The 25,835-nt window shown below is 39.9% G+C and overlaps 1 protein-coding gene across 6 annotated transcripts in view; it reads left to right on the top strand.

The window, feature by feature from the left end:
* Nucleotides 1-25,835, top strand: part of hdac4 (histone deacetylase 4) — a 145,831-nt gene that overhangs the window by 71,382 nt on the left and 48,614 nt on the right. For 5 of the 6 annotated variants that reach the window (XM_042000818.1, XM_042000816.1, XM_042000819.1 and 2 more), the window contains 5 exons: nucleotides 16,737-16,934; nucleotides 17,033-17,178; nucleotides 17,589-17,739; nucleotides 20,907-21,027; nucleotides 23,433-23,551. In XM_042000818.1, the coding sequence (XP_041856752.1) occupies nucleotides 16,737-16,934; nucleotides 17,033-17,178; nucleotides 17,589-17,739; nucleotides 20,907-21,027; nucleotides 23,433-23,551 (735 nt within the window). Of the gene's footprint in view, nucleotides 1-8,424; nucleotides 8,710-16,736; nucleotides 16,935-17,032; nucleotides 17,179-17,588; nucleotides 17,740-20,906; nucleotides 21,028-23,432; nucleotides 23,552-25,835 lie in introns of those variants that run through there. The other variant, XM_042000817.1, reaches the window with a different exon arrangement.

The following is a 25,835-nucleotide window of genomic DNA, read 5'->3' as shown; positions in this document are numbered from 1 at the left end:
CAATTTCCCAGCCTTACATTTAGTGGATGGCTGCAAGATGACCTATTTGATAAATCACATCATTTATTATTTGTGTGTGTGTGTGTGTATATATATATATATATATATATATTATGTACCTCCTAATCCCCCAAAACTAGAAGAAATCTCTAACACAAATCAAACTAAAGCTCAGGAGGTTAAGAGTAAATTTGATCCATTTGGAAAGATTGTAGTTATAAAGGGAATAAAAGACAGTATATCAGTTTCTAATTATACTTGTAGACAAAACCTGGGGTTTAGGCCCTCTTGTCAACCCTGTTCAAGAGGGACATTTATACACTCGTCACATTTCTGTCTTGGAAAATATGGCCGTCCTTAAAGCCCAACTTGTTTTTGTCTTCCAGCAGAGCAGGCAATGCTTTAACCTACTTTGTCTGCATCAGTGCCATTATCCTGACAGCTTCAGCAGGTTTTGAGACAGAGTTTGTGAGGCTGTAGTGAAAGGGGATGATTTTACCATGTTACTAGCTTATGAATATTGTATATGGGCTGGCTTGTTTGGCTGTTTTGACTGGCTGGGGAAGATTTCATAAACATAGACGTCTGGAGAGTGAGGTATTGTTAGTCAGTGTGTATGTGAATAAATTTGAAATATTTTTCACTTGAGATAGTAAAGATATAAGACAAAAGAAATCAAATGAAAGTCAAGAGGACTTGAAGTTTCAGGAGAGTTTATATGGATTTTGCTTTTACATCCATTTTCTACACCCACCAACTCAGGGTCGTGGGGAAGGTCTATCAGGTAAGATGCAGGGTATACCCTGGACAAGTTACTAGTCAAGAGATAGATGACACTCCTATAGTCAGTCTGAAATAGGACGATGGACTGGATAGGTCCCGCACATGCATAAAGAACTTCACACAGTGAGGCCCAGATTAGGCTTGATCCGGCAGCCACTCTGTGAAAAGAGCTAATTTCTAGTTCAGCCAAATAATTCCCTGAAATAATTATTTGTAGCCTTGGCCATCAATCAGCTGCATGCCTGTTTTTCAGAGCTTGCCTTTGCACACTCAAATTGATCTCTACAGGAAAGTTCAGCCTGGACAAACTTCACTCCAGAAAGTCAATGCAAATTTTGAGGCTAGTTTATTGAAGTTAATTCACTCTGACAGGATTAAATGTCTGTAATTTTATGTGTAAGGATAGCTATTTCTGCCATGCTAAACAGGAATGCAGTTAAAATAACTGCTTGTAGTTTTGTACTTATTTTGAGTCTGTTGAAATGTATCTTTGGTTTCCGTTACTTTGTTGCCGTCTTAAAGTGGATGACTTACTACTAAAATGTGATAATATCAGCAGACTGTGTTAGTACTAGCATAGATTTAGTTGTTTATAAGTAAGTGATATTATTGTGATTATAGGGATGCTAGCAATGCTTTCCATTCCTGTTCAACTCAGCTGCTAATGCAGAGGTGGGTTTTGTAAAGGCTTTTAAAAGCCCTATGACCATATGGGTTTAGAAGAGTCCTCTGAATGCTATTTATTATAGATGACCACTCCAAGGTTCAGACCTTTGCTTTTTGCTTGGAAGGGTTCTTTAGCATCTGGCCATGACCAACCTCACAACCAGAAGCTAGCCTTCTCTGGTCCGGGAAGAGTTCATTACAGACAATCCCCCAGCCTAATGGCCACAGCTTTCAGTGATAGACTCTGTTTTACCACAGACTCATGTAAGTACAGAAATTGACAATAGTTTGCTAAGTAAAGTGGGGATTTAGAAGGAGTTGAGTAGAAAGAAGAGAGTTGGGTATTTACAGAACTGGATGAAGGAAGTTATGATATTTTGTGATGCAGCTTATTCAGAGACTCGCGTCTCTTTTTGATTCCTGTTTATAGTTTACTCCTGCAACCATAGTCACCACCACTGTGCCTCTCTCACATTTCACAAGTTGTGCATGGAGCTAGGAAAATTTAGCCATGGACCACTCATTTGACCTGTTATGTTTTTAGAAACACAAAGAGCAGTGTGATATGCTGACATCTCTCATAAGTTCAATTTATCATCACTGTCAGCTAATGGCTTTGTGTCTGCTGTGAGCGGGCGCCAACGGGGAAGGAATTACCATTGAGATGGAAGGAGAAGGTGTAAAATATGAATGAAAGGAGCTCCCCACAGCAGCCAGCAGTTCAAACATTCTCATTTTGTTGCTTTGTCTGTTTTTTTAGTTGTTTTGAAGCCTTGAAGTTTCAAGGTCTCCTTCAGAGCTGCTAGAATTGGATTCTTATTGAAGAAGACATTGTTATCTCAAATAAATCAGATTTGTAGTCTCATGCAAATCAAATCAGATGATAGGTTTGTGGGTTTTGTGTCTGTAAATGTGTCCCTCCCCCCACCATTGTCTTCATCTTTATTCTCAATTAGTCTGTTTGTCTGTGTGATGTCACTAAAGACGTGGCCAGAGAGGTCAAAAGAAAGCAGCCCAAATAGGAGCATGAGCCTGTTGCTGTGAAAAGAATACTAAGTAGTTTAAGTCAGCACTGCATAACCGGTTCCTGGGCAATTTTGTCCGATCTCACGAATCCAGACTGTTCGCTGGTGTTTCTTAACAGGAAACTGGTAAAACCACACTAATTCAGCAAGAACCTCCAGAAATCCAGAAGGATATAATCACAAACTGACTAATCATGAGGGAGTACTTCTGTGTGATCGGGCTGCAAGCAGGGGTGCACGTCGAGCCTCGAGTGTGTATTGGAGGTGGATTAACTTTGACCATACTGGTTCGTTAGCAGTACTTTATGCCACCTATGCTGTTGCATGATGGGGCAGCAGGCTGAGGGTTACAGACACAAATAAACTGAACAAACGGATCCGCAAAGCCAGTAACGTTGTGGGGAATGCTGATCCTGATCCTTCTAGTGGATGCTAGAGAGAGAAGTTCATTTTATAGCTGGACTCTCTGACGGTGGTGTCGGAGAGGAGAATGTTGTCCATAATAAATAACCTGCTGATTAATCACAGGAGTATGTTCAGTGAGAGACTGATACCACCTAAATGCTCCACTGAAAGACAGGAAATCATTCCCACCTGTGGCCATCAAACTGTACAGCTCCTCCATATAGCAACAACATCCACTGTTATACATTTGCACTTTGCACTACATTTACATTTTACTATCATATTGATAATACTGTACTACTCACTGGCAGGATTTATTCTGTATCTGTTAGATATTAGTAACTGTCAATTTTTCTTTTTGAGATTTCTATCTTTATCTCATCCTTTCTTTATTTGGTATGGAGCAACTGTGTTCACACAATTTCCTCTGGGATCAATGAAGTCTTCTGATTCTGATGATTGTGATTAAGACCTGAAGAAGCCTTTCAGATGAGGTTAAATGTTCTTATTCAAGCTCTTACTAGTTGTTTTTGTTGATGTTGATTCATTGTGTGTTTATTAGATAGTCGTCTTTCGGTCACCTAGTCCAGTCACTTCATTCGTCTTTGTTTTTGTTAGATGTATAGTCTTCAGTTCTGTCTTTGCTACAATTAAAATCTTAAATCTTACCATCATCTGCCTCTGATATTTGTCGCTCCTGCATTTGGGTCCTACCACCTCGTCTCCATGACAGTTTTGATTAGTAGGCCAGATTTAGCACCTGTATTTTGAGATTGCCCAAAATACCAGTCATTGGGTTGTAAAGCAGAGAGAGAGAGAGTGTGTGTGTGTGTGTGTGTGTGTGTGTGTGTGTGTGTGTGTGTGTGTGTGTGTGTGTGTGTGTGTGTGTCTGGAAGGGGGCTAGTGAGTATGTGTATTATAAATAACCCAAATCAATAATAAACGACACAGTATCTCACATATACACATATTTGGAATAGGGTCTGGGACTCTGGGGACACAGATGAAGAGGCTCCCTCTCCTTCCCAACATCCATTGTTGCTGTTAAGAGGAGAGGGTAGACAAGAGAATAAGAAGCCTAAAAAAAAAATAAAAAATAAAAATAAGAGTTGCTGTCTCCCCCTCACAAGCATGAACGGGCTTTCTCTTCAAATGTGCACGCATGCCTTGTGTGAATGTGTGTGTATATTACGAGTGGGACGCCATCCATTACTTATTCATCAGTAATGTCTGCCTGGTTGCCACACTGAGTATTTCAGCATGCCTTGCAATCATTATGCCACATACATTATTTAAGGCACACATGTGCATGCTGACTCGAATGCCGATAGCTACACAAGCTATTTATCTCAGACGCACTCACTTATTGCCTGTTCTCTGTCAGGCTGTTGCAAGTCACTGAAAAAGCCCTCTTGCTATGCCTCCATTTTATGGTCTCAAGGTTTCCCACTAAACATTTTCATTAATATGTGGTACTCTCTGATAAACTGGCTGCTCTAGTTCAAAGAAAGTCCCGCAGTTCACCGTGTGACTGTGCAAGTTAGTATGCAACTTTTTGTTGAAATCACTGTATATAATAATCTGAATATTGTTTCTAGAACACAATCCGTTTAATTGCAAGAACTTGTGCATGTCCCAGCTCTTCAATATTCTTCAACATGTTTTCCTAACAAGAATTTTAATTTACTTATTGTATAAACAAATCAATTTCAATTACTTTCAGTAATACATGTGCCACATCTGAAGTATACTGAATGACTGTAGGGATATTCAAAGATTTTGGATAACAGCTGTCAGGAGAGACACACAGATATGTTACTTTACCGAGCAGATAGATTTATTAATGAGAGGATGTCAGAAAAGCTGAAAACCCTCACCTTTATTTGATCAGATTAATTTGACCTCTGCTACACTGGAAATTATTTTAATTTGCCAGGTTGTACAAACTGCACCGAAGACTGAGGACTAGTTTTGCAGGTAAAGCAGAGCTGTAAATTAAAATGAGCTATAAACAAACATTTGACCCAAAATGAGTGAAAACACTTGTGTGAGTTGTGTTAACTCTCAAGTGGAAGGAAACTCTTTTCTCCTGATTCCACACCAACTAAAGTACTAAAAGTAAATATTTGATTCGTATTAATGTCAACAGTCATAAGATCACAAAACCTGTTTTTTGTTTTTAAATGTATGCATTTGTGCATGTGTTTGCATGTTAGGTACTCTGACACTGCATGCGTGTTTACAGGAGCTATTTTTAAAGCTCCATGTAGAATCCAGGAAGCCAAGTTTTGTATGATCTGACAACACACCCACACACCTGGCCGCAATAAAGGTCTGTGTTATCAGCTTGTTGTATGGTGTTGACGTCAAAGGCTTAGCAAAGCTTCATGCAGCCATGACACTGATAACAGCTAATGCCACTGATCCCAAACCAGAGCAGCATGCACACACACACACACACACACACATACACATAGACAAACACATTTTCATTTGTAGAACAGGGAGAATCAGACCAAGGGAGGGTGCTGCCCAGACTGTGAAACTGTGCAGTTATACTTTGTGATTTTGTGCTAAAATCAATAGAATGACATGAGTTGGTGGCAACATGTGGAGGTGAGCCAGTAACTGATCAAGTATAAATAGCTCACTTGGGGATCACTTGAAGGGGGTTTCTAAGCAAACATAAGACTTATTTAATATCCAATTCCTCCACTTTGGTCTCACCATTTGGCCCTACCCCTCCATTTTACAGAGATAAGATGCCCCCCCCCCCCCCCCCCCCCCCCCCCCCCCCCCCCCCCCCCCTAGTCATCTAGCCTTTGCCTAAGTCTGTGACCTCAGAAGATTATGAAATCCCCATTATGATACCTGTAATAAAAGGGGAAATGCCTTAATTAAAAAAAAAAAAAAATTAAAAAAAGCATCTAAATGCGTTGCAACCGTGCGGGTAGATATCACTATTAACCAGCTGTGTCTGACATAACTGTTTAACACAGGTGATTTTCAGTGTCACAGTAAAGTAAATTAATCCTTTGGTTTTCTTTCACTTTTGATAGACAAACATTTCTCACACACATTTTAGACAATCTGAAGCTTTTGGATGTTTTTATTGTTTCATGTAATATGTGTACTTTAGTCTGATGAGTCACTTAAGCTTTGACCAAATTGTTCAATCTTAAAGAATTTGGAAGCTCTTGATTTTTGTTAGCAGTTTCGTTGTTGGGACAGCAGCATCAAAGTCAGTGACTCAATGGGACTTTTTACTAATATCTTATTATCATCAGTGTACCTAATCAAGAAAAAAGATAAAAAAAAAACAAAACTCCCCATCTTCATCAAACATGGGAGCAAATACAAGAGTTTGCTGGCCCAACTTAAAAGAACTAAGGTTTGGAGCAGATGATTTTAAGTCTCTGTGGCTCATATAGCCAGCTTTACACCACCAGCAAAAGTTTAAATTCAACTCTTTAGTGCACAAGAAACAGTCTAAAGATCTGAAAATCATAGAGATATGTTCCCTTAATTTTGTCTTCATGGGAAAACAAGAAGTAGCATTTTGGATTAGTTGCAGTTGTCTTCCTGATTTTTCAAGACCTGTAAAAACCTCTTTACAGTAGTAAAAAAAAAAAAAAAACGAAAAAACAACTACAAAAAAAACAAAAAAAAACTAACAAAGACAACAAAAAACTAACAATTGGGGATTAATGTAGCAACCGTAAGGATGATACAATTATGATTATAAAGGGGGGTAGAAGTTTTTATTTCATCCTGGTTCTTTTTGGACTCTGATTAATTTGTTATATTTTGTTTAAAAAAAAAAGAAATCAATTAATCAAAGGCCACCAAAAACAAATGCATGAAAAAAGCTTTTCTTGTTTATTAAATCATGCTGAGCTACCAGTTACCTTATTCTAGAAATGTTCTTCCGGTGATAAAAAGTTTATTTGGTTCAAATCTGAGTACTTATTTGAATGAGACATCCTCTTAAGCTTTGTATGCGACCAAAGGCCTCTGGTGAGACATTAATATAGAGGAAAGTATCGTCGCTATAATAATGATAAGCTATTGTTTGTTTAAAATTATATGGGAACATATAGATGCTAAATAATTGGGGGGCCCAAAATTGAGCCTTGGAGAACTCCACAGGTCATCTTTTTTTTAGTAGATTTATACTTACCAGTTGACACAAAGAAATCCCCGTTGTTCATGCAGGTTTCAAACCAATTCAGAACTGAACCAGACATTCCTACAGAATTTTCCGGTCAGTCTTTGTCCGAAAGACTTTGTCCAAAACCGAGCTTCTGCCACTATCTGTGTTTACATGGGTTTGATGAGGCCAGTTTCAGTGCTGTGGTGCAGTCGAAATCTTGACTAAAAAGCATCAAAACAATTGTTAAGTGCCAAGAATATTTAAAGCTGTTGATAAAAAGCTATTTCAATCAATTTCAGCAGTAAAATACTGTATTGTTAATCTAAAATTTTGCTTAGTGAAGGAGATAACACTTTGTGCCATCAGAATCAAAACAAGCTAAATTGGCTGGCGCTCACGTTTATGAGAGGACATTTACATAAATTTTCCAATCTCCCAATGTGTAGCTCGGTTTGAGTCTGATTTTTTACTGCCAACATTAGCATGTCCATCTAACAACTGGCATCCTGTCATTTTTCCAGCTATTCAGTCTGTATGACAGAAAGCCATTATAAAACAGTCCCTTTACATATATATATATATATATATATATATATATTTGAAGATCAGCCAAAATATGTGAATTTTTATACAGTTGGACGTACAACATGTTACCACAGAGTGTTACTTTTCAAGTTCAAGTAGCTGAATATTATGCTGCACATTGACATAGGACATATGTGAGGTGTCCCCACTTGTCATAAGTGGCCTGGTTGTGCTGGATAGGCAAGTCTGTTAGTTGCCCTTCATCACTCATCATTCCTATTTATTCCAAAACTCATCACTAATCTGCAGCTGACTTTAGAGGTATCCATATGCACTTCTTATGTGCCTCTGCTATGATTCAGCCTTCCAGTCTGTTTATTAATCATGCTTTTCTTCAAATTGTTTAGTTAATTACTCCATTACATCTCCTGCTTTAGTTTAAACTTGTTGATTACACAGTTCACATCTTATTTGCCGAACTGGAAAGTCTGGGAATCTCTCTGTGTTATGTGCAAGTATTCAGTGGTCAAAGAGTATTTCATTAGCAAGCAGCAGCCGTGTGTGCTGCACGGTTGCCGTTGTGTAGGAGGAACAGAAATTGTTTGTGTGCAACAAGTAGAACATCAAATGTAGGTTAGCACACTATTCAGTCAAAACATGAAGTGGTTTGTGTACAAAAGCACGGTTAGTCTAGTCGAGAATGTGGTAACAAGCTGACGCAGCCTCATTGCTGATTGTTGAATTAGGAAGTAAAAGGAGAGTGACGCTTGTAAAAATCCTTAACATGCCTGAGACTGCCCTCTGATGTCACTGAGAGAGTGCAGGGGAAGAGAGGGAGAGTGGGAGGGGACCAGTTGAACGGAGGAACAGAGAGAGGGTGGCAGCTGGAGGGCAGTGCAGAACACGTCAGTGAGAGGAGAGGACGACAGAGTGAGAGACGGAGACGGGGAGAGAGATTTGTTCTCACTACGCAGACCAGCTCAGTCTCTGCTTTATCTCCGCTTGCCTGTGGACTTTAAAAAGCTGCGCTCACACTTTTACTTTTGGCAACAGAAAACACACATTCTGTCTTTCTGTCGCTCAGATATTCCACTCTGCAAACACATACACACACAAACGTGCAACAACTGGACAGGAAGACACAACTGATGGGTGAGAACTCTTATTACTACATTAATAACTGGTAGTGACATGCTACATGATGTTTTCACTCACTTGTATTAGTTTTTGTTGTTGTTTTTTTAAGGCATGTGTTGTCCTTGACAGGAGCTTTAGCAGAGTTTTCTTACTCATGTGTCATCAGCTGTTAACCAAGAAATCTGTTTATGCTTTACAGCAATCCCTTGTTTTTGTCTTTGGATATGTTCAAATGTATGCATGTTCCCTTTAGGGGTGTGTGTTTTTTTATTTTGTGTTTTTGTTTTTTTTGTTTGTGTGGGTGTGCAGCTTTGAGTAGTAATAGCGTTTTTTTGAATGGTACTGATATATGGAGACTCGCTCAGCTGCACTTAGAGCAGCCTATAAATGAATGAAGCAGATGGTTGTGTGACTGCCTCTACACACAATCTGTTGTTTGTGTTTAAAGACTGTGTGATATGTGTGTTATAAAAGAGGGAAAAGTGCCCCCAAAGAGTTTAGTTTGCATATACTCTGATGCCATGTGGCTCGGCATCTCTCTCTGCCTTGAAAGAACTGACACTCCAAATCCCCCTGCTGTGATAAGAGTTAGCATATAGCTTCCTTTAAAAAAAGAGGTCCTGTGACGACTCTGTCTCTGTGTACCCCAAACAAGAAAAATCTAGGTTCAAACCTGTCTTTAAATGCCTTTTTAAGATGCTGTTTTTGTCCCTGTGAGAGCTCCTACTTGCTGTCATTAGAAAAAGTTGAGAGAGAAATAAAGAAAGCAAGAGTTGGTGGTGTACACTAGAAAAAAAACAACCATGCTCGAGCATGGGATGGGAGCTTATGCAGTACATGCCGGCCAATTGTTGAATTACTTCACTGTGATCATTGGTTTGCTCTCCATCTCTAGCCCCTCCCCTACTCCCCCAGCCTAGCCAACCACTGGCTAAGATCCCACCAGTCGCCATGGCGTTTGCCTCCCTCCTCTGCGAGCACCTGTCTCTCTGGGGCCCACAGCAGGGTGACATTATGTCAGCGATTACTATTCATTCTTAATCTGCAAGGCTTATGCTGATGACACAAGTCTGTGCCTTTGTGTGGCTTTGTATTTAATCACACACAGTGTTTTGACGTTTCCTCTCCTTATATTTGACTTGTGACTAAGCATGCACGTGCAGATTCTCAAACTGTGGTGAGAAGCTGTGGTGCACAGGATGCCCTGTGGAGTGAGGAACTCCCTTGGGAATCCTAGTCTATGAATAACTGTCTGTGTGATCCATAATCTTAGCCTGAGATGGGAATGAGTGGACGTTGGGAGGGGTTGACAGAGATAGTGATGGATGATCAGTAAACTGAGAGAGGAGGAAGAGCCTGACATTTCTTTGGCTTTTTTTCTGGCAGTTTCCAGTGGGTTCAGCTACATTTCACATCATTGTGCTTGTAGTAGGGAAACCTCACAACCCAATTTGATTTTTTCAAAGTAAACACAATTTCCTGTCTAGAAAATCAACAGTTTTATCTCACATCCGTCCTGTAGCTGCTGAGGATCCCAGTGCTGAGAGCTTACAGAAACAGATCTTATTACTTTTAGAAATTGCATGTAAAAATCATTGAAGAATATTTTGATGTGACCATATTATAAGAAGTGCATATGAAGTCTCCACACATAAATACCAGTCTGTATTTTAGCAGACATGTCAGCTTTCATTGTAAACCTATCAGCCATGCCTGCAGCAGAAGTGTTTGTATTATCATATTCACTGCTGTCACGCCAAGTCAGTTTCTTCAACTACTTCTGCAGACACTGCACCATAACCCCATGACACATTCACAGAGGGCCACTCTTGTAAGCTGGGCTCCTTTTCTCTCAGATGCCTTGCTACATGCCACCCTGCATGTGTCTGCCTCTTTTGACAAAGCTTTGTTTACTGTAAACATGCTTCTTAAGATTGCTGTTCTGGGCATTTCTGTCATGGCCTAACTGGAAGTATTTTGATGTTCATAGCATATCAGCTTGACCGTGAAATGTCAGTGACACAAAAGCCAATTGTGGGCAACTCTAATTAAAATTCTGTTGTTTAGAAAAAATCAAGTCATTTGGAGAGAACATCTCTCCACATCTCTAATCTTTCACCAGAGTTCAGAGTCTTAGAGTGCTTTCACACTGGCGCTGGTAGGTCCGCTATAAACTAACCCTGATAAACTTCCAAGGATAGTATGATTTGTTTGGAGTTGTGTAAACTGGCATTCAGACTCTGGTGCAGACCAAAATAGCAAACTCTGGTCCACTTAAAGACTGGGGGTGTCAGTTCATTTGCAAGTGAACCCTAGTGTGGTATAGGGTACGGCGTAGAGCAACATGCTGGATAGTTTGCTGCCTTGTGAAAACCCTGTTACATTTTAATACCAAAGTAAAGACAGAATCCCCAAGACCGTATAAACTTAGTGTTGCTCTATTGTTTACTTACGGTGAACGAGCCAGCTGAAACAGAAGAATATATGTTTTGGTCCTGGCCAATCTGTTTTTTTAGAATTCCCTCCCTAATGAGTCCTCGATACGATCCTGGTGTGAATGGGAAAGATGACTTAATCCCCAACAGCCTTTGCTCATTTCATTTTACTGAAATGACTTTTAGATACTTCAGTAGCTTCCTGACTGAAGTTTTTGGTTGTGTTGATGCATATATATCAAGATTCCTTAATACCTGTACTTGTAACTTATTGTGGATAACATCCCAATATGTAGCCAGCTGCTGAGTGTGAGTTAGTCTTTGTCTTTTCTGTGCTCACTGCGCTGGTAGTCTGGGTTGCTGTAATTAGTTTTGTTTCATGTTTCTCATTCCTGTCTTGCTTTTAGCCTTGCAGGTGGTCATTGATCACAGGTCTGCAAGTGGCTGGCCGTGTTAACAGAATAAAATAAAATTGTTGGGGATTTGAAATTACTTTACTGTTCCCCAGGCAAAAATTTGATTTGGTCCTCATATTTGCTGTTGCCTCTGTACATACACATAGGACTCCTACTAGATATAAATCTATGAATGCACGATGTAATATAATGTGTCTTAAACCTCTTCTTGCAGGCCCACTTTCAGATGCAGAAAAGTTCATGGTCCCACCATGACATAATGATTAGCAGTGGTTGATAATAGGGAAAGGAACCGAAAACAAAGGATCCTTGTTTAATTTAAAGCTGAATATTGTAACCAGATTTGTTAAACAGCCACTATACAGAAGTTAAAATATGTTTACATTACAGGAGAAAAGAAAGAGTTATTGTGTTAGTCTAACCAAAGTTAGACTTGTGAAATACATTTAAACATGTTAGTGTTCCGAAAACTATATGAGCTTTCTAAACCCAGACTAGCACATTATGTTTATGTAGTTAGGACTCATATGGTATGCATTTAAACATTCAGCTTTATTCAAACTAGCTTATGCAATCTGTGCATGCTGCACAGTTTCCTTCCAATATACAGAGGAAGAAGCAGGAAACAAGAACGACAACAGATTGTTTGCAGCTTTTGTTAAAACAGTTAAGTGTTAATGTATATTAACAGCAAAGTTCGGAATAAAGCTGTTGTCATTCACATATTTTCATTTTCTTTTCTCAGACAATTAAATGCTTTAGAAATTATTGCAGAAAACAACTCCACAAGACTACCTATCAACTCATAACCACTTTGTGTTTTTAAAATTTCCTTTTGCTTGATTAAAATTTTAGTAACTTAAGTGTATGTGCATGTATGATAAGCTCCCACTCAGAAACTGAGAAGCAGCAGAATGCCTTGAACCTTTTCTCACACCGTCCACAGTGTAGCTGCTTCAGACAGACTCCTGTCAATAAGTCTATGCTTTAATACTGGAGAAAAGGAGTTTTCCAATTAACTAGCCAAGTCAAGTTACTTTTGTAGTTGCCATGGTTACGAGCCTGAGCACATGACAGACTCCCTTGGGGCCAGAGGCTTATGAGGGAAGCACTGAAGCACAGCAGAGAGGGAGGGGAGTGACTTGTATGTTATATACTCCAGATAAGCCAAATTTGTCAAGCTCACCACATTGCATTAATACAGACATGAACATGCTCTATAGTTTAGTGATTTTAGTAGGCAGGTTATCCCCCTCTTTTTTTTTTTTTTTTTTTTTTTTTTTTTTTAACAATTGTTTGTGCTTCAAATGATCTACTAAGTAATAATTTTGTTCATTTTTAAGCCAGCAGAATATATTTAAGCTCAAACAGTTGAACTGTTCCTCTGTTACTATTTTTGTTTTTGTACAGGGAAAAACATTAATATTTTGTTGATGTCATGGGTTGACGTGCATTTACTCTTGATTTGTTTAGATGTTGTTGCACATGAGTAGAGTGCATGCCAAAGCCCTCCTGCAAGGAAATGGGAATAGACATTTATGACATAAATCTTAAACCATTAGAAAAAAACAGAAAAACAGAGCAGAGAAGGTGTTAATTGACATGGTGCATATTGGTCAATATGTGGTAAAAATAACAGGGAGCTGAGCTGAGACAACTCTGAATGGGCTGCTGTGGGTGGAGGGGCACAGCTGATTGGAAAACAAAAGTTTTATTTATGTGATCTTAATGTTTGCAGCCTTTTAGTTAAGTCAGTAAACAGCTGGCAAACAGATTTATGTGATATGAGTGAATGGTGGCAGTAAGGAGGGGACAGGCTGAAAATGTAGATGGAGTGGAAATGAAAAGGGGATATCAGTGCCAACTAACAAAACTCAACTTTCTGTTGGCTTTTTAATGTGGTAGTGACAAGTTTAGTGGTTGTTGAGAGGAGCAGGAATCATGTGACATGAAGATGGACAAATCTGTCTCCACTTAACATTTTTATAAACAGTTTGGTTGACTCTTAACTCTTGGAATTTATCCTCCACCCTCACTGCAACAGATTTTAGCTTTTTTTCTTTAATCTTTTCAGCCTAACTTAAAAGAACAGACCCTCCTAAAGACCATCTCTCAGACAAGTCCTAACAAGAACACTGACATGCATCAGTGAAGCACCAGCGTGTCTGGCCTGGCCACACCCTTTCTTCTCCCCCTGCCGTCCCGTTGGGTGGTATCAAGTTTCCTCCTGCACTGAAAACCTGCCCGGTACCAAAGATGTCATTGGCTATCTCAGCAAGTTCACTGCCACTCCATTCGCCACCTTATTGGTCACTGGGGGATGCCAGGACATCATGATAGGCTGGGGATGCTTTGCACTGGTTTCAGAGTATTGATCACTGGCAGAGGGCTTGGCACAGAGCAAGGTGGTTCTCCACAGAGCAGATATTGATCAGAAGAGACTGAATGATGCACAGGAGTTCAAGCATTTATTTGCCCCTGTTAATTCGGAGTTTTATTCTCCTCTCTTCCTTTTTTGACTCACTGAGCTTATCTTAACAGCTTTATCTGGAAATCACATATATAAAACTTCACATATTCATTCACTTATATCAGTAACAATAGAAGTTTTAGATAAATGACTTCAGAAGATTTGGAATTATTTTAGAGTTTTTAATATGTTTATAACATTGTCACCGAGGAGCTGTCTGTGTGTAAGCTGCTGATTTAGCTGCTTGTTATAGAGAAATTGCAACAGTCCTAATTGTGGCATGTTAACCATGTTGACCTTTCCCTTTTTTCCTCTCTCCCTCTCTTATAATCCATGTTCCACTGGATTATTTCTATAAAGCAGATTAAATGCTGCAGATCGGATGACCCATAGTGCATGTAACACAAACACATGTTTACTTTTTGTGCATCAGGCATTTTGATCTCACAGGTTGAGCATATGGCTGCATTGTTTGTGCAGCTTCATTGTTTGCCCCACTGACAGTTAAACTATAACATAATGTACTTTTTTTTGCACATTTGACAGCATAACATAGTCTGAGTGTTTAGGTGTGCCTGTGTTGTGTGTGCTAATTTTGGATGTTGGGGATATTGTCAAATATATTTATCCTTTGCAATATCTTGCACTCAGAAGCATCTCATATAAAATAAAGATAAAAAAGGAAAAGAAAAAAATCTCCAGCATTTAACTTTCATTTAGGAAACTTAGTTTAGCTGCTCACACACACTCAAAGTTTAATTACAGACACAAGTCAACACACACTACAAATCCTTACAAGACTCATGTCTCAGGGTGCTGATGGTCTCTATTTAGTTAACGTCTTTGCCACCATAGCCCAGAATGATGCTCTTAAGATGTTGAACTTTCAAAATCACACACATTTTGTGTTTTGGTGTTTTCCTAATGCTCTAATGCTGTATGTAAAGTATGAAACAGACTTTCATTCAAAGTTTGACCACACTGCCAGCAGCTTCATTTGAAGTGTTATACTGAATACTACCTACTGGAGAAATTATGTAACAAGTGTCCATTTGTCTTATTTAGAACAGAGGTTAACAGCTGTTTCTGCTGCTGTTAAAAAGACCTGAAAAATAGATATAATTATAGTACTATGGCAGAGTCCTGAACCACCTCTTATCTCTATATATTGTACTTCTAAAGAGTCAGGCTATAAAAAGGCCTTTAATTTAAGGGATAAACCAGTGTTCTACATAATAACTTACCAAATAACATAACATGACATGACATAACAAGACAACATAACATAACATAGCATCATCTTTATCTTTAGTTGCAGTTTGTTCCCATTTCATCAGTTGCATCTAAAACAGAATCCAAAGTGAACACAGGCTGACTGACAAAGTGGTATTTTTGCACCAATAAGGTGCAAAACTTGGCATATCGAGACATGATGTGCAGCTTGTCCTTTGAGGATGGAGGACAAAAGAGGAAGTGTTGGACCAAAGAAAAACCAAACGCCACAGCAAAAGAACAATATATAAAAGTGATGTCCACAAGAAAAAGGAAAAAAATTGAGCAGACCTGACACAGGACCTGAAAGATGCATCTGAACCTTCAGTTGATCCATCTACTGTTGGCCCAAGCCTCATTAGAAATGGTCCCTGTGGAAGGGTGGCTGTCAAGAAACCATTTTTAATGAAGGGAAATGGGGAGAAAAGGCTGAAGTATGCTACATACACAAGACACAGACACAAGAACTGGACTGAAAATCAGTGGCAACAGGTCTGATGGAGGGATGAGTCCTCCTCAGAGCCTGGACCTCAACATTGTTGAAGCAGTGTGGGATCATCTTGACAAAGAACAGAACAAAGGCAGAAAGCATCCAAAGAAAAACTTTGGAAAGTCCTTCAAGAATTCTGGATAACTGTTTCTGAATACTCTTTAATTAAAAAAGAAAAGAAAAAGAAAGAAGCTTTGTCTAAGGGGGTTAAGACTGTGGTGAAGATTAAAGGCGGTCAGACCAAATACAATATTTTTAAGTTTGATTAAATTCTACAAACTCTGTTTTTGCCTTAAATAGTGCGTTTCTAATTACACTACATGCAATAAGTTAGTAATGTTCGACTTTTTCTGTGATGGCAGAGTGTACCTAAAATGCACACTAACCTTTACAGGTGAACTAAAATTGATGACACTTTTGCTTGCATGTGTCCAACTTTCAGTGTTTATGTACTTGCAACAACATGCTGTTCTCTGAAAAGGTGATTAACACACACACAAAAAAGTATGTCTGAACCATGAATCAACCACTAAATGTTCTGGTTCCATGACAACCTGTATTTAAACAGTATTTTTTTTATTATACTGTTCTCATTTTAACATCATCAGACCAAGGCCAGACCTAACACATGACGAGTTATTGAGATATTGACATTTTATGATGTGGTTTACCCACCGCTGTTGCTAGCTTATATTTCGATAAATAGTTTGAGATGAAGAAATTACTGTTGTATGATTCTTCTTAAATACCATACATTCATGATATAATATCTGTGTAGCACCAAAAAGTTCTTTTTTTTTTTTTTTTTGAGTAATGTATATATTTATTTAGTGTTTTCCAAGTAATATATAAAGAAATGATGGGTGGTTTAAGAGTTTTGTTCAGTGCTGTATGTTCAGAACTTGACTGTAAATGGATCATCTATAAATGATCTCATGATGGATTCGTTTTTCTTTTAGTGGACGTGAGCACAGCAGCGCTGCCTTCGCAGGTGCCCACCACCACAACCATCCTTCCCATGGACCTTCGTGTAGTGGACCACCCCCATCACCACCACCAGCAGCCTCCCTTTGGCCTGGTTTCCCAGCCCCACCCCAATCCAGCCCCCTCCACAGCTTGTCCTGCATCATCCGAGGCAGGCCGCGCACCTGTTATAAGTAAGTAGTGATGTCTGTTTATTGCATCCCAACTATTTCCCACAAATGCAATCCCCATTCTAGGCCCTCCATGTGACTGTTTTCTAACCCCCCAACAGACCAGCAGGAGCAGCACCTGCAGCAGGAGCTTGTGGCTCTCAAACACAAGCAGCAGCTCCAGAGGCAGCTACTGATTGCAGAGTTTCAGAGGCAACATGAACAGCTGTCCCGGCAACATGAAGCCCAGCTGCAGGAACACATTAAGGTGAGGTGGTAGCATGGGAGGAGCTAGCGAAGGTGTGTCTGTGTGTGAGTGGTGGAGACTTAGAGTTCCTCCTTGGATACAGCTACAACAATACTCAGCACATTGTGAAGGGCAAGAGGAAACAAATACATGTGTGCATTAAATGGGTGTGGTGGTGTAATTGGATCTGGTGGCAGTATTTTCCTGCTTTCTTATCTCCATGGGAACCTTGGCCACAGTAAACAGTAAACGGGGGGTTGTACACAAATCTCTCTGTTAATATCACACAGCTAGCAGGAACTGTCAGTGTAAACTGAATGTAGCTGTGTTGTACTCGTTTAGCATTATTGCACCCAAACTTTGCTGTACTTTTAATTCTATTCAGCTATATTTACAGTTTTTTTTTCTTCATTTATCTTTCCCTCTACCAGCACCAACAGGATTTGCTGGCACTCAAGCATCAACAAGAGCTGCTGGAGCATCATAGAAAGATGGAGCAGCAACGTCATGAGCAGCAGCTGGAGAAGCAGCAGCGGGAGCAAAAACTCCAACAGCTCAAAAACAAGGAGAGGGGACAAGAGAGTAAGTAGCAACTGATGAAAACCAAAGAGTAAACAACATGGTATCATGAAGGTACTCTATATTTCTGATAACAAACTAAAGGGCACCATTTCAATGTACAAAGAGCAAAGTAAATTTATCTGGCTAAAAATTGTTAAAGGACATATTATGACCCTTTTTAATGAGTAGACTCAGTTACCTGCCCTCGAAGGTTTCTTCAGTGTTATCACCTTCAGCATTCCCCAAAGATAAAAAAAAATGTACAGAATGTCATTAGTTGCAAGCTTTCTTCCACAATTTTTTTTTCTGCAACCTGGCCTCTGTAGTGTCATTATTACTAGATTTCTTTGCATGGTAAAATCTTGGTGCACATTATCCACAGTGACCATTATAGAAGTGTAAGCTTCTGCAGAGTGAAAGATTTATGAGCATGAGGAATACATGAAAAGGGAAGCTAGCATGAGCCACAAGACAATGCTAGCTGGCAGCCACTTTCCAGGCTAAACAAGCTGGCGCTAGCCTCTAGCCATTGGGACTGGGTCCAGCTGAGTGAGCAGGTGCTAGTAGTCCACTTAGACAAGGCCGTCCGAGCAGTCAAGTGGTGTTCGGACAAATGCCCAGCAACCTTGGATCACTCACCAGTTTGGCCGTCCAGTTGAAAGTTACTAGCTTGTTGTTGTTGCTACGTTCAGTTGCGCTTTTCCTTTAAGGCACCAAACTCCTCATTCTCTTTCACGTGATGGCAACCCAAATGCTTTATAAGGTTGCTGATGGTAAATCTGGCAACATTCGTGCTGCCTCTGGAAACTTCAGCCCTGCATATTAGGCATGTTGCTGTTTTGCTAGCAGGATTTTCTAATGAGGAAAACACCAAATTGCAGACATAATGCTAATGCTAAGTGTTAGCACAACAGTGGCTCGAGCTGAGGGGGATGGCTGTTGCTCAGGAGGGAGAGCAGTTATCTTCCAGCCGGAAGGTTGGTGGATCGAATTTAGGCTTTCCCAGACTACATGTTGAAGTGTCCTTGGGCAAGACGCTAAACCCCATGTTGCCTCCCGATGTGTGTGTGTGTGAGAATGTGACAGGTAGTGTAAAGCTCTTTTGTAATCAAGCTGAATGGAAAAGCATTATATAAGTACAGTCCCTTTACTATTCTCTGACTAACAACTCAAAACAGTTGTCACACAAATTCCTGTGTCTGTGGTGGGGTTAGGTTGGGCAGAAAACAAAAAATATATATATTTTTATTCTACTTTATTAATCCCAGCTGGAAAACTCTTTCTCTGCATTTAACCCATCCTAGTTGCTAGGAGCAGTGGGTTGCGATCCCCTTACTTGTAACAGTATCAGCAAGTATTTTTGTTGAAGATGCTAATATCGACTAGTTAGCATGCACTAAGCTCCGGAGCACATGGCTGCCAGACTGGCCTAAGAGCTCACATTAGCTTAAACTGCTAACCCACCTCACTGTAAAACTAACCAAACACTTCTTTGGTATTATTTCTGGAAATTATTGAGTTGGCATGAACTTCAGACACCCTAATATCAAATGTATGCCCACGTTTTTCAATTTATTTTTTCCACATTTGTCCCTTTTTAGAGGTTATGTTTGCTCCTGATTCACAAGTGTCAATAATGCGCTCTGAGTGTACAGTCATCTTCTGTATGCTGCTAACATCTGTTGCACCTGCACTGCACCACTGTCATATTATCCCAGCAGGTGTCAGGGGGACTTGGCCCCTCCAACCTCTTTTTCGCAGCACCTGTAGTTAAGGCACAGCAGTCAGAGCAGCCTGACCTCACACATTCACCACAGGGAGTATCACAATGAGACGGCCAAGACAAGGTTAGAGGAGCCAGACTCTGAGGAGGCACACGTGTCCTTGGTTTTACAGTTTCTTTTTGTTTCCTACTGTTATATCGATTGAGGGGGGGAAAATTACACCAATAAAGTTAAACCAGTCTAAAGGTCAATTTCATTCCCAATATAGCTTTATTTTTCTTGTTTTGGCAATCTATACATTTGTTTTGATAAAACTGTACTCACCAGGTAATGTGTGGAGGTCCTGAAACAGTCAGAGCAAGAAGGTGGGACTGGAAATTTTAACACTGGACTGTTTTGTGCAGGAAGAATTTCTGTCCTTCTCAGTTTCCCATTCCAAATAAAGCCATGTGTCCTGGGAATGTTTTTAATATCACTCCCAGATCTCAGCAGCTAACAAGGCCAAACCTACAAAAGTAAAGTTGTACTCAGTCTAAGCACTGCCAGAAGTCATGATGATCTGACTGCAGAGTGCTTTTACTGTACTTAAACTCTTTGATGCATTAATGAGATTTGATGAAGCCACCTGTTTTGTGGCCCTTATTTCTTGACTATATGGTAGTTTATAGATTTATAATTGCTTTTTTCTCAGGTATTGTGCATTGGGCAACATGAGAACACAGTCTAATGTTGATGGAAGGAGCATTGGTTTGTAAAGAGGGGCAGCTTTGTTAAGTACAGCACTAAATTGCACAGAAGGCAGTCCCATAAAAGCCAATTTGCTTCAGTGGCAAAGCACACATATTGGGATGTCAGCACTTCCGGCTACACCATGATTTAGTGAGCATATATTAGGTCTTGTCACTTTTGCACAGTGAATTTACCACTTCCTCTCTCAAGCCCGACGCATCACGTGTTACTCCTGCTGTCTTATTTGAATAAAAACACACGTCCACAGTATGTTTTTTTTTTTTTTTTTTTTTTTTCCCAGGATAATTTCTTCTCTCATTTCATTTCTGTTCCTTTCCTCTTTGCCCCAGTCCCTCCCTGGACATTTTGTTTGGATAGCTGTGAAATGAGGGTGTTAACTGAGGAGAAAGCAGGATCGGACTGTAACTCCTGATGTGTTTCTCTGAGTCAAATTACATAGCTTTCCTGCCGTCTCTGAGGAATTTCAGTGAAACTCTGATGCAAGATTGAGCTCTCTGTTTACAGCTGTTAGACACCTATTATCTGTCAAAGTGGGATGGATATTGTTATCTTTATGTTAGTATTACAGATCACACTGTTGATGAAATTCATAGGATGTTCAGAGTCACAAACCTCCACAGAAATGCAGTACAAGGGGAAATAGGGTTAAAAAGGGTTGTTTGGTTTGTGCTCACCTTCGCTTTCTGCTCTCCTGCTCTTTGTTTGGCTCTGCAGGTGCAGTGGCCAGTACAGAGGTAAAGATGCGACTGCAGGAATTTGTCCTGAACAAGAAGAAAGCCCTGGCTCAGCGAAACTTAAACCACTGTCTGCCCAGTGACCCGCGCTACTGGTATGGGTGAGTGTCACCAGCCACCACTTCAGAATATCTTATCACTTGAAATGTAACATGAAGGGTCATCTTACTGCTAAGTCGCCATCTTATCACCAGCAAGGCATATTAAAGTTGTCCCACTTCACAGAGCTGAGAACTTACTAGAGGGTAAGATTACCCAGCTGCTGGTGCATTTTAGACACTACTTTAACTTTTACCTGATAATTATGCACCAGATATTCAGTTATGTGTCACACCTGGAAAGGTAGACACCAAATTTGAAGTCATGGATAGCACAAGCTTTAAGCTTCTTTTGGCTGACATGTTGCGATGGACATCTTTAACCTTTAGAACATAATAAATGTGCATATACAGTCTATGTGGTGACCTAGCTGTTCCTAGGACCACACTCCTCTTGACAAATATCTCTGACGGTATTCCTGGAATCTGGTTGAGCCACTCTCCCAGTTTGGGGGTCACATGGCCAATAGCTCCACTGTTGCATCTCTTTAACTTCCTCTTTCAGCCCTTGGAACTGTTAGAGCGTTTCCTGTTCCTCGTCCTCTGGATGTTTCTGTTACTTCCGTTTTATACTTTATCAACCACACCGATGTTAACGTGGTAAGCCATCATCAGTTCTGGAAGCTCTACGGGGAATTGGATCTGTCTTTCTCCACCACTTGGTGAGGAATGTCTCACTTTGACTGAGGGACCTCCAACCTAAATTTGGCACAGATGTTCCTATACTTTTTTCCAGCCACTTGCTTATTGAGCTTTATTGTTCCTTTTCAAACTAAGCATTTCTAGTACTGGTTTAGTACTGATGTTAGAGCAAGTTTTAAGTTGGATCTGGTTTAGTTTTCCACATCTAGGGAATCACTATAGACCCATGTCATTTAATCTTTTCTTTTTTTTCCAGCAATACATGTTTGAGCCTCCCTCCAGTGTCCCCTCCATTTCTGTTAAGGAACACAGAGCAAGGAGACGGTTTATCTTTTATCTTACTGTATATCTTATTTTATATAACAGATTACAATGTTTGACTAATTTTCCCACCAAATTAATTTCTTAATATCACATGTCTCTTTGTAAGACATCAGCGTAGCACTAGCTTATCAGTGCTTTGGTGGTTGAAACAGGAAGAACTGGTTTTAAGTCAGATTCTTTCTCCAGACCAGTGATTGAACTAGTTTGGTTTAAAAACCCCCATGTATGGCCCCCGTGTCTCATTCTTCCACGATGGCTCCTCCTCTACCTCATTAGGTTTTTGCTGTCTGAAGCATTTAGTTAGGAGTTCATCACTGGGGCCCATCTTCCTGATTTATCGCTTGATCTTTGTTGTTTTGTCCTCGAGTTTTCTTGTCATATCACTAATATCAATAACTCTTTATCATTTCATTGATGGCTTAGATCTCGTTCTTGCCTTCCAGTTGATTCTTTAGGGCGTATTATTTAGTGTCAGAAAAGTGTGAAAGAAAACGGAATTTTATATACATGTCCCACACTCTTCAGAGCTATCAAAATGTATTTATTTTATTTGTCTTTTGTCAAAGACTTCTCTCTCTGAGTCATCGTCTCATCAGGCAAAAAACTGCAACATTAGGAGAAATATCAAACATAAAAGTCTCTCCTCCTCACGGCTCTGCAAACACAGCAAACAATGTGGTGTTATGAACCCCTGCTGTGTGGGTGTCTGTCACTGATGTGCTTTTGTGTGCACATCAAGTTTCCAGCATCAACCTAAGATTCTCTGGGTTTGAACTACCAAGAAAATGTTGAAGCAGCTAGGTTTTTGTCTGTCTGTGTTTGTTGTATGTGATTGGCAGCTGGCTCTGTTTGAGCTGTCTGTGTCTGTGTATTTATGTTTGAAGTGGGCAGAGAAGAGAGAAAAAAGAAAGCCGTCTCTCCTCCGCTTTCAATATTTGAAGAGGCTTTAAGCAGTCAAATATTTCTTCTAAGGCAGGCGAGGAACCTGTGGATCTGTATCATCATTTCCCGTTGTCCTTTTCGCTCTTCCATACATGGATTCTTCTTGTCATCCTCCATCTCTGTCACTGTGTTTTTTCAACCAAGTTTCAAACTTAGACCTCAACCTCCCTGTTGTCTTAAAGGGAAACAGACTAGCTTCATGCCATCCTTCTCTTCTTTACCTCTTCTTTCCACTCAGCTTATTGGTTAAACTCTGCTTTATCTTTTAAAGTGTTGGCCTTTAAAAGGGAGTGAGGAGTTGGTTTTTTTCCCTTCCTCTTCTGTGGGGGTGTATGGAAAGCCAGGTACGGTAGTTAATGAGTGAGCTTGGAAAGTATTTTGCATAGGAAGTCAGATCTTATCTGGAAAAAAAAAGAAAAACAACTGAAGTCATTTTGCAGATGATGATACTGGAAAATTATTATTATTATTATTATTATTATTATTTTTAATTTTTGCAGAAAAACCCAACATAGCTCTTTGGACCAGAGCTCACCTCCTCAAACAGCACTGTTGGCGTACAACCATCCAATGCTGGGCACATACGACTCAAAAGACGACTTCCCGCTCCGCAAAACAGGTACAGAAGTAAAGCCTTTTATTTTTTTTTATACTCTATACTTAACTCACATCCACATTCCTTCACTTCTTTGCCTGCTGAGAATGGAGCTCTAATCTTCTTTGTTTCCTGCTTTAGCAACTGGATATAAAATTGGCTTATTAGGAGCCAAGAACCAGGAGTCATCCGCAGGAAGATTAACAAGAGCCTCTGAAATATTATTAACTGTAGACATTATCATTTTGTGACCTCGTTTGAATGTAAATGAGGGTTAGGGAGAGATGATAACATAGCCCCAGTGGTGTATCCAGGAATTTTTTAAAGGGGTGGCCAAGACAAGACAGTAAATAGTAGTGTGAGTTGGCCAATCAATTAATATTACTAACTGAAATGTCCAGTATGTGTAATACAGAGATTTTAGCCAATTAAGTTTTGCACAATTACTCATTAATTTGAGTCAGGTGGTTTTTGAGCAGGGACACATCGAAAACCTGCACGATTGTGGCCCTTGAGGACCGGAGAATGATATAGACTAAAACTGGATCATTATAAAAGCAAGTTATATTTAATAATAAATAAAAACAGTGATAAAAGCAGTTCCCATGTCAATAAATTAGACAAGTTACAAACCAGTATTGGGGTAGCCAATAAAATTTCAGGAGTGTTTGATGTTGACTGGAAATAAAAAGAAGTTTTAACCATAACAGCAGATAACTTTCTGCATAATTCTAAAATATGATCCTCCAAGATTTTCAGGGAATAGAACTTGGACGTATCAGATTATTTCAGGCAAAAATTACTTTTCATTTTGCCTATTTTGGACTCATTCGCACTGATATTCACTGACACATAGATGCCATATATAATTCAATTCAACTCTGGAGCACCTTTGTGTCCTAGAAGGCATATAAAATCAGAGTTCTTGCTTTTGGATGCATCAGACTGTGTCTATCTGCGCATGTTAAGAACAGCCAAGCTGTGATTATTCACTTAGCCTCAGCAGATGCTTTGGCTATATGACTGACTGATTTCACAGCTGGAGCCCAAACTCTGTGTACTCCGCACTCTTTCCCACCTGCTGCAAACTGAAGGGAGGAATGATTTTTTCCTGGCACGCAAGCTCAGACTGCAAGTGTCAACTTTCAGGGACAGTTAGATTTAATTCAGGAATATTTCTTTAAGGAAATGTACACAACTTCCAGATTGATGGGTCTTACTGACACCAGGTCCACATGGTTGGTAACATGTTTTAAGACTAGTGGGTCAGTATTAAAAATAATCAGGGAACCCATAGACACACGTACACACATCTGTTAAATTGTTATGTCAGTAGCGAGCAGACATAGGCCAGATCCGACTGGCTCTCAGAAAGATGAACTATGTTCAAGAGGAAGTGAGTGGCACAGACCTGAGCTCCTCTGATGTCACAGCTGAAACTTTTCTCCGTTGTCGGTGTTTTATCCATGTACATTCATAATGCACGTCAGATATCCTTTTTCTGTCTTGTGGAGTCATACAGCATGTTAAACAGGGCTTTATTGTCCAAGTGTGAGAGGCTCTGTGATAATGGCTCTTAGAGCACAGAAGGCTACTTTTAGTGCCGTGGCAGGAAGTCTGCATGGCCTTCATGACAGAGGCAGACTTGTCATGCTGACCTCTCTTCTCTCTTCCATGCACAATCTCTTACAAACATCCCCATACCACACTTTACAATGAAGTCATGCAAGAAACTTTCTCTCCTGATATGTCTAGATACATCATCCTTGTTCTCACCTATAATCCAGCCTTCAATGATTATTGAACTTGTCAGTCAACACTCAGGACTTTCACAAATTTCCCTGAGGAATTTCCAAAGGGATTAATAAAGTATTTCTGATTCTGATCTGATAAAGTATATGACTGAAGCTGAGTAGGTCAGCTTCATGGTACAGGTCTGAACTGCTCATGGCTGCAACAACAGAAAGACAAACACAGGAGCAGAAGCAACACATGCGCAGATAAAGGCTCACTGCGTGTTGCAGGACGTTCACATCAGAAGCAGAGAAGAGAACATAGCTGAGGATTCACTGCGAAGCAAAGGAGAAACATTTATTTGGACTACTAAAAAAGTTGCGCATCTTCTTCAAAAAATGCTTGACTATAAAGCATAAAAACCTTGAGAAGGGTGGATTGGGAATCGCCGCGCGTTCATCAAATTGACGTCATATCCCCGAGTTGTGCGGCTTTGCGGTCGGCACAGTACTGCAGACTGTAGCGGACTCAAACTTCTCCACTTTGGTACCTGGCTTCAGACATGGTCGGTTTC

This window comes from Melanotaenia boesemani, chromosome 12, assembly GCF_017639745.1.
Source record: "Melanotaenia boesemani isolate fMelBoe1 chromosome 12, fMelBoe1.pri, whole genome shotgun sequence".
Classification (NCBI taxonomy): Eukaryota; Metazoa; Chordata; class Actinopteri; order Atheriniformes; family Melanotaeniidae; genus Melanotaenia; species Melanotaenia boesemani.
Note: the sequence above shows the minus strand (reverse complement) of the source record. Positions and strands in the feature narration are given on the sequence as shown.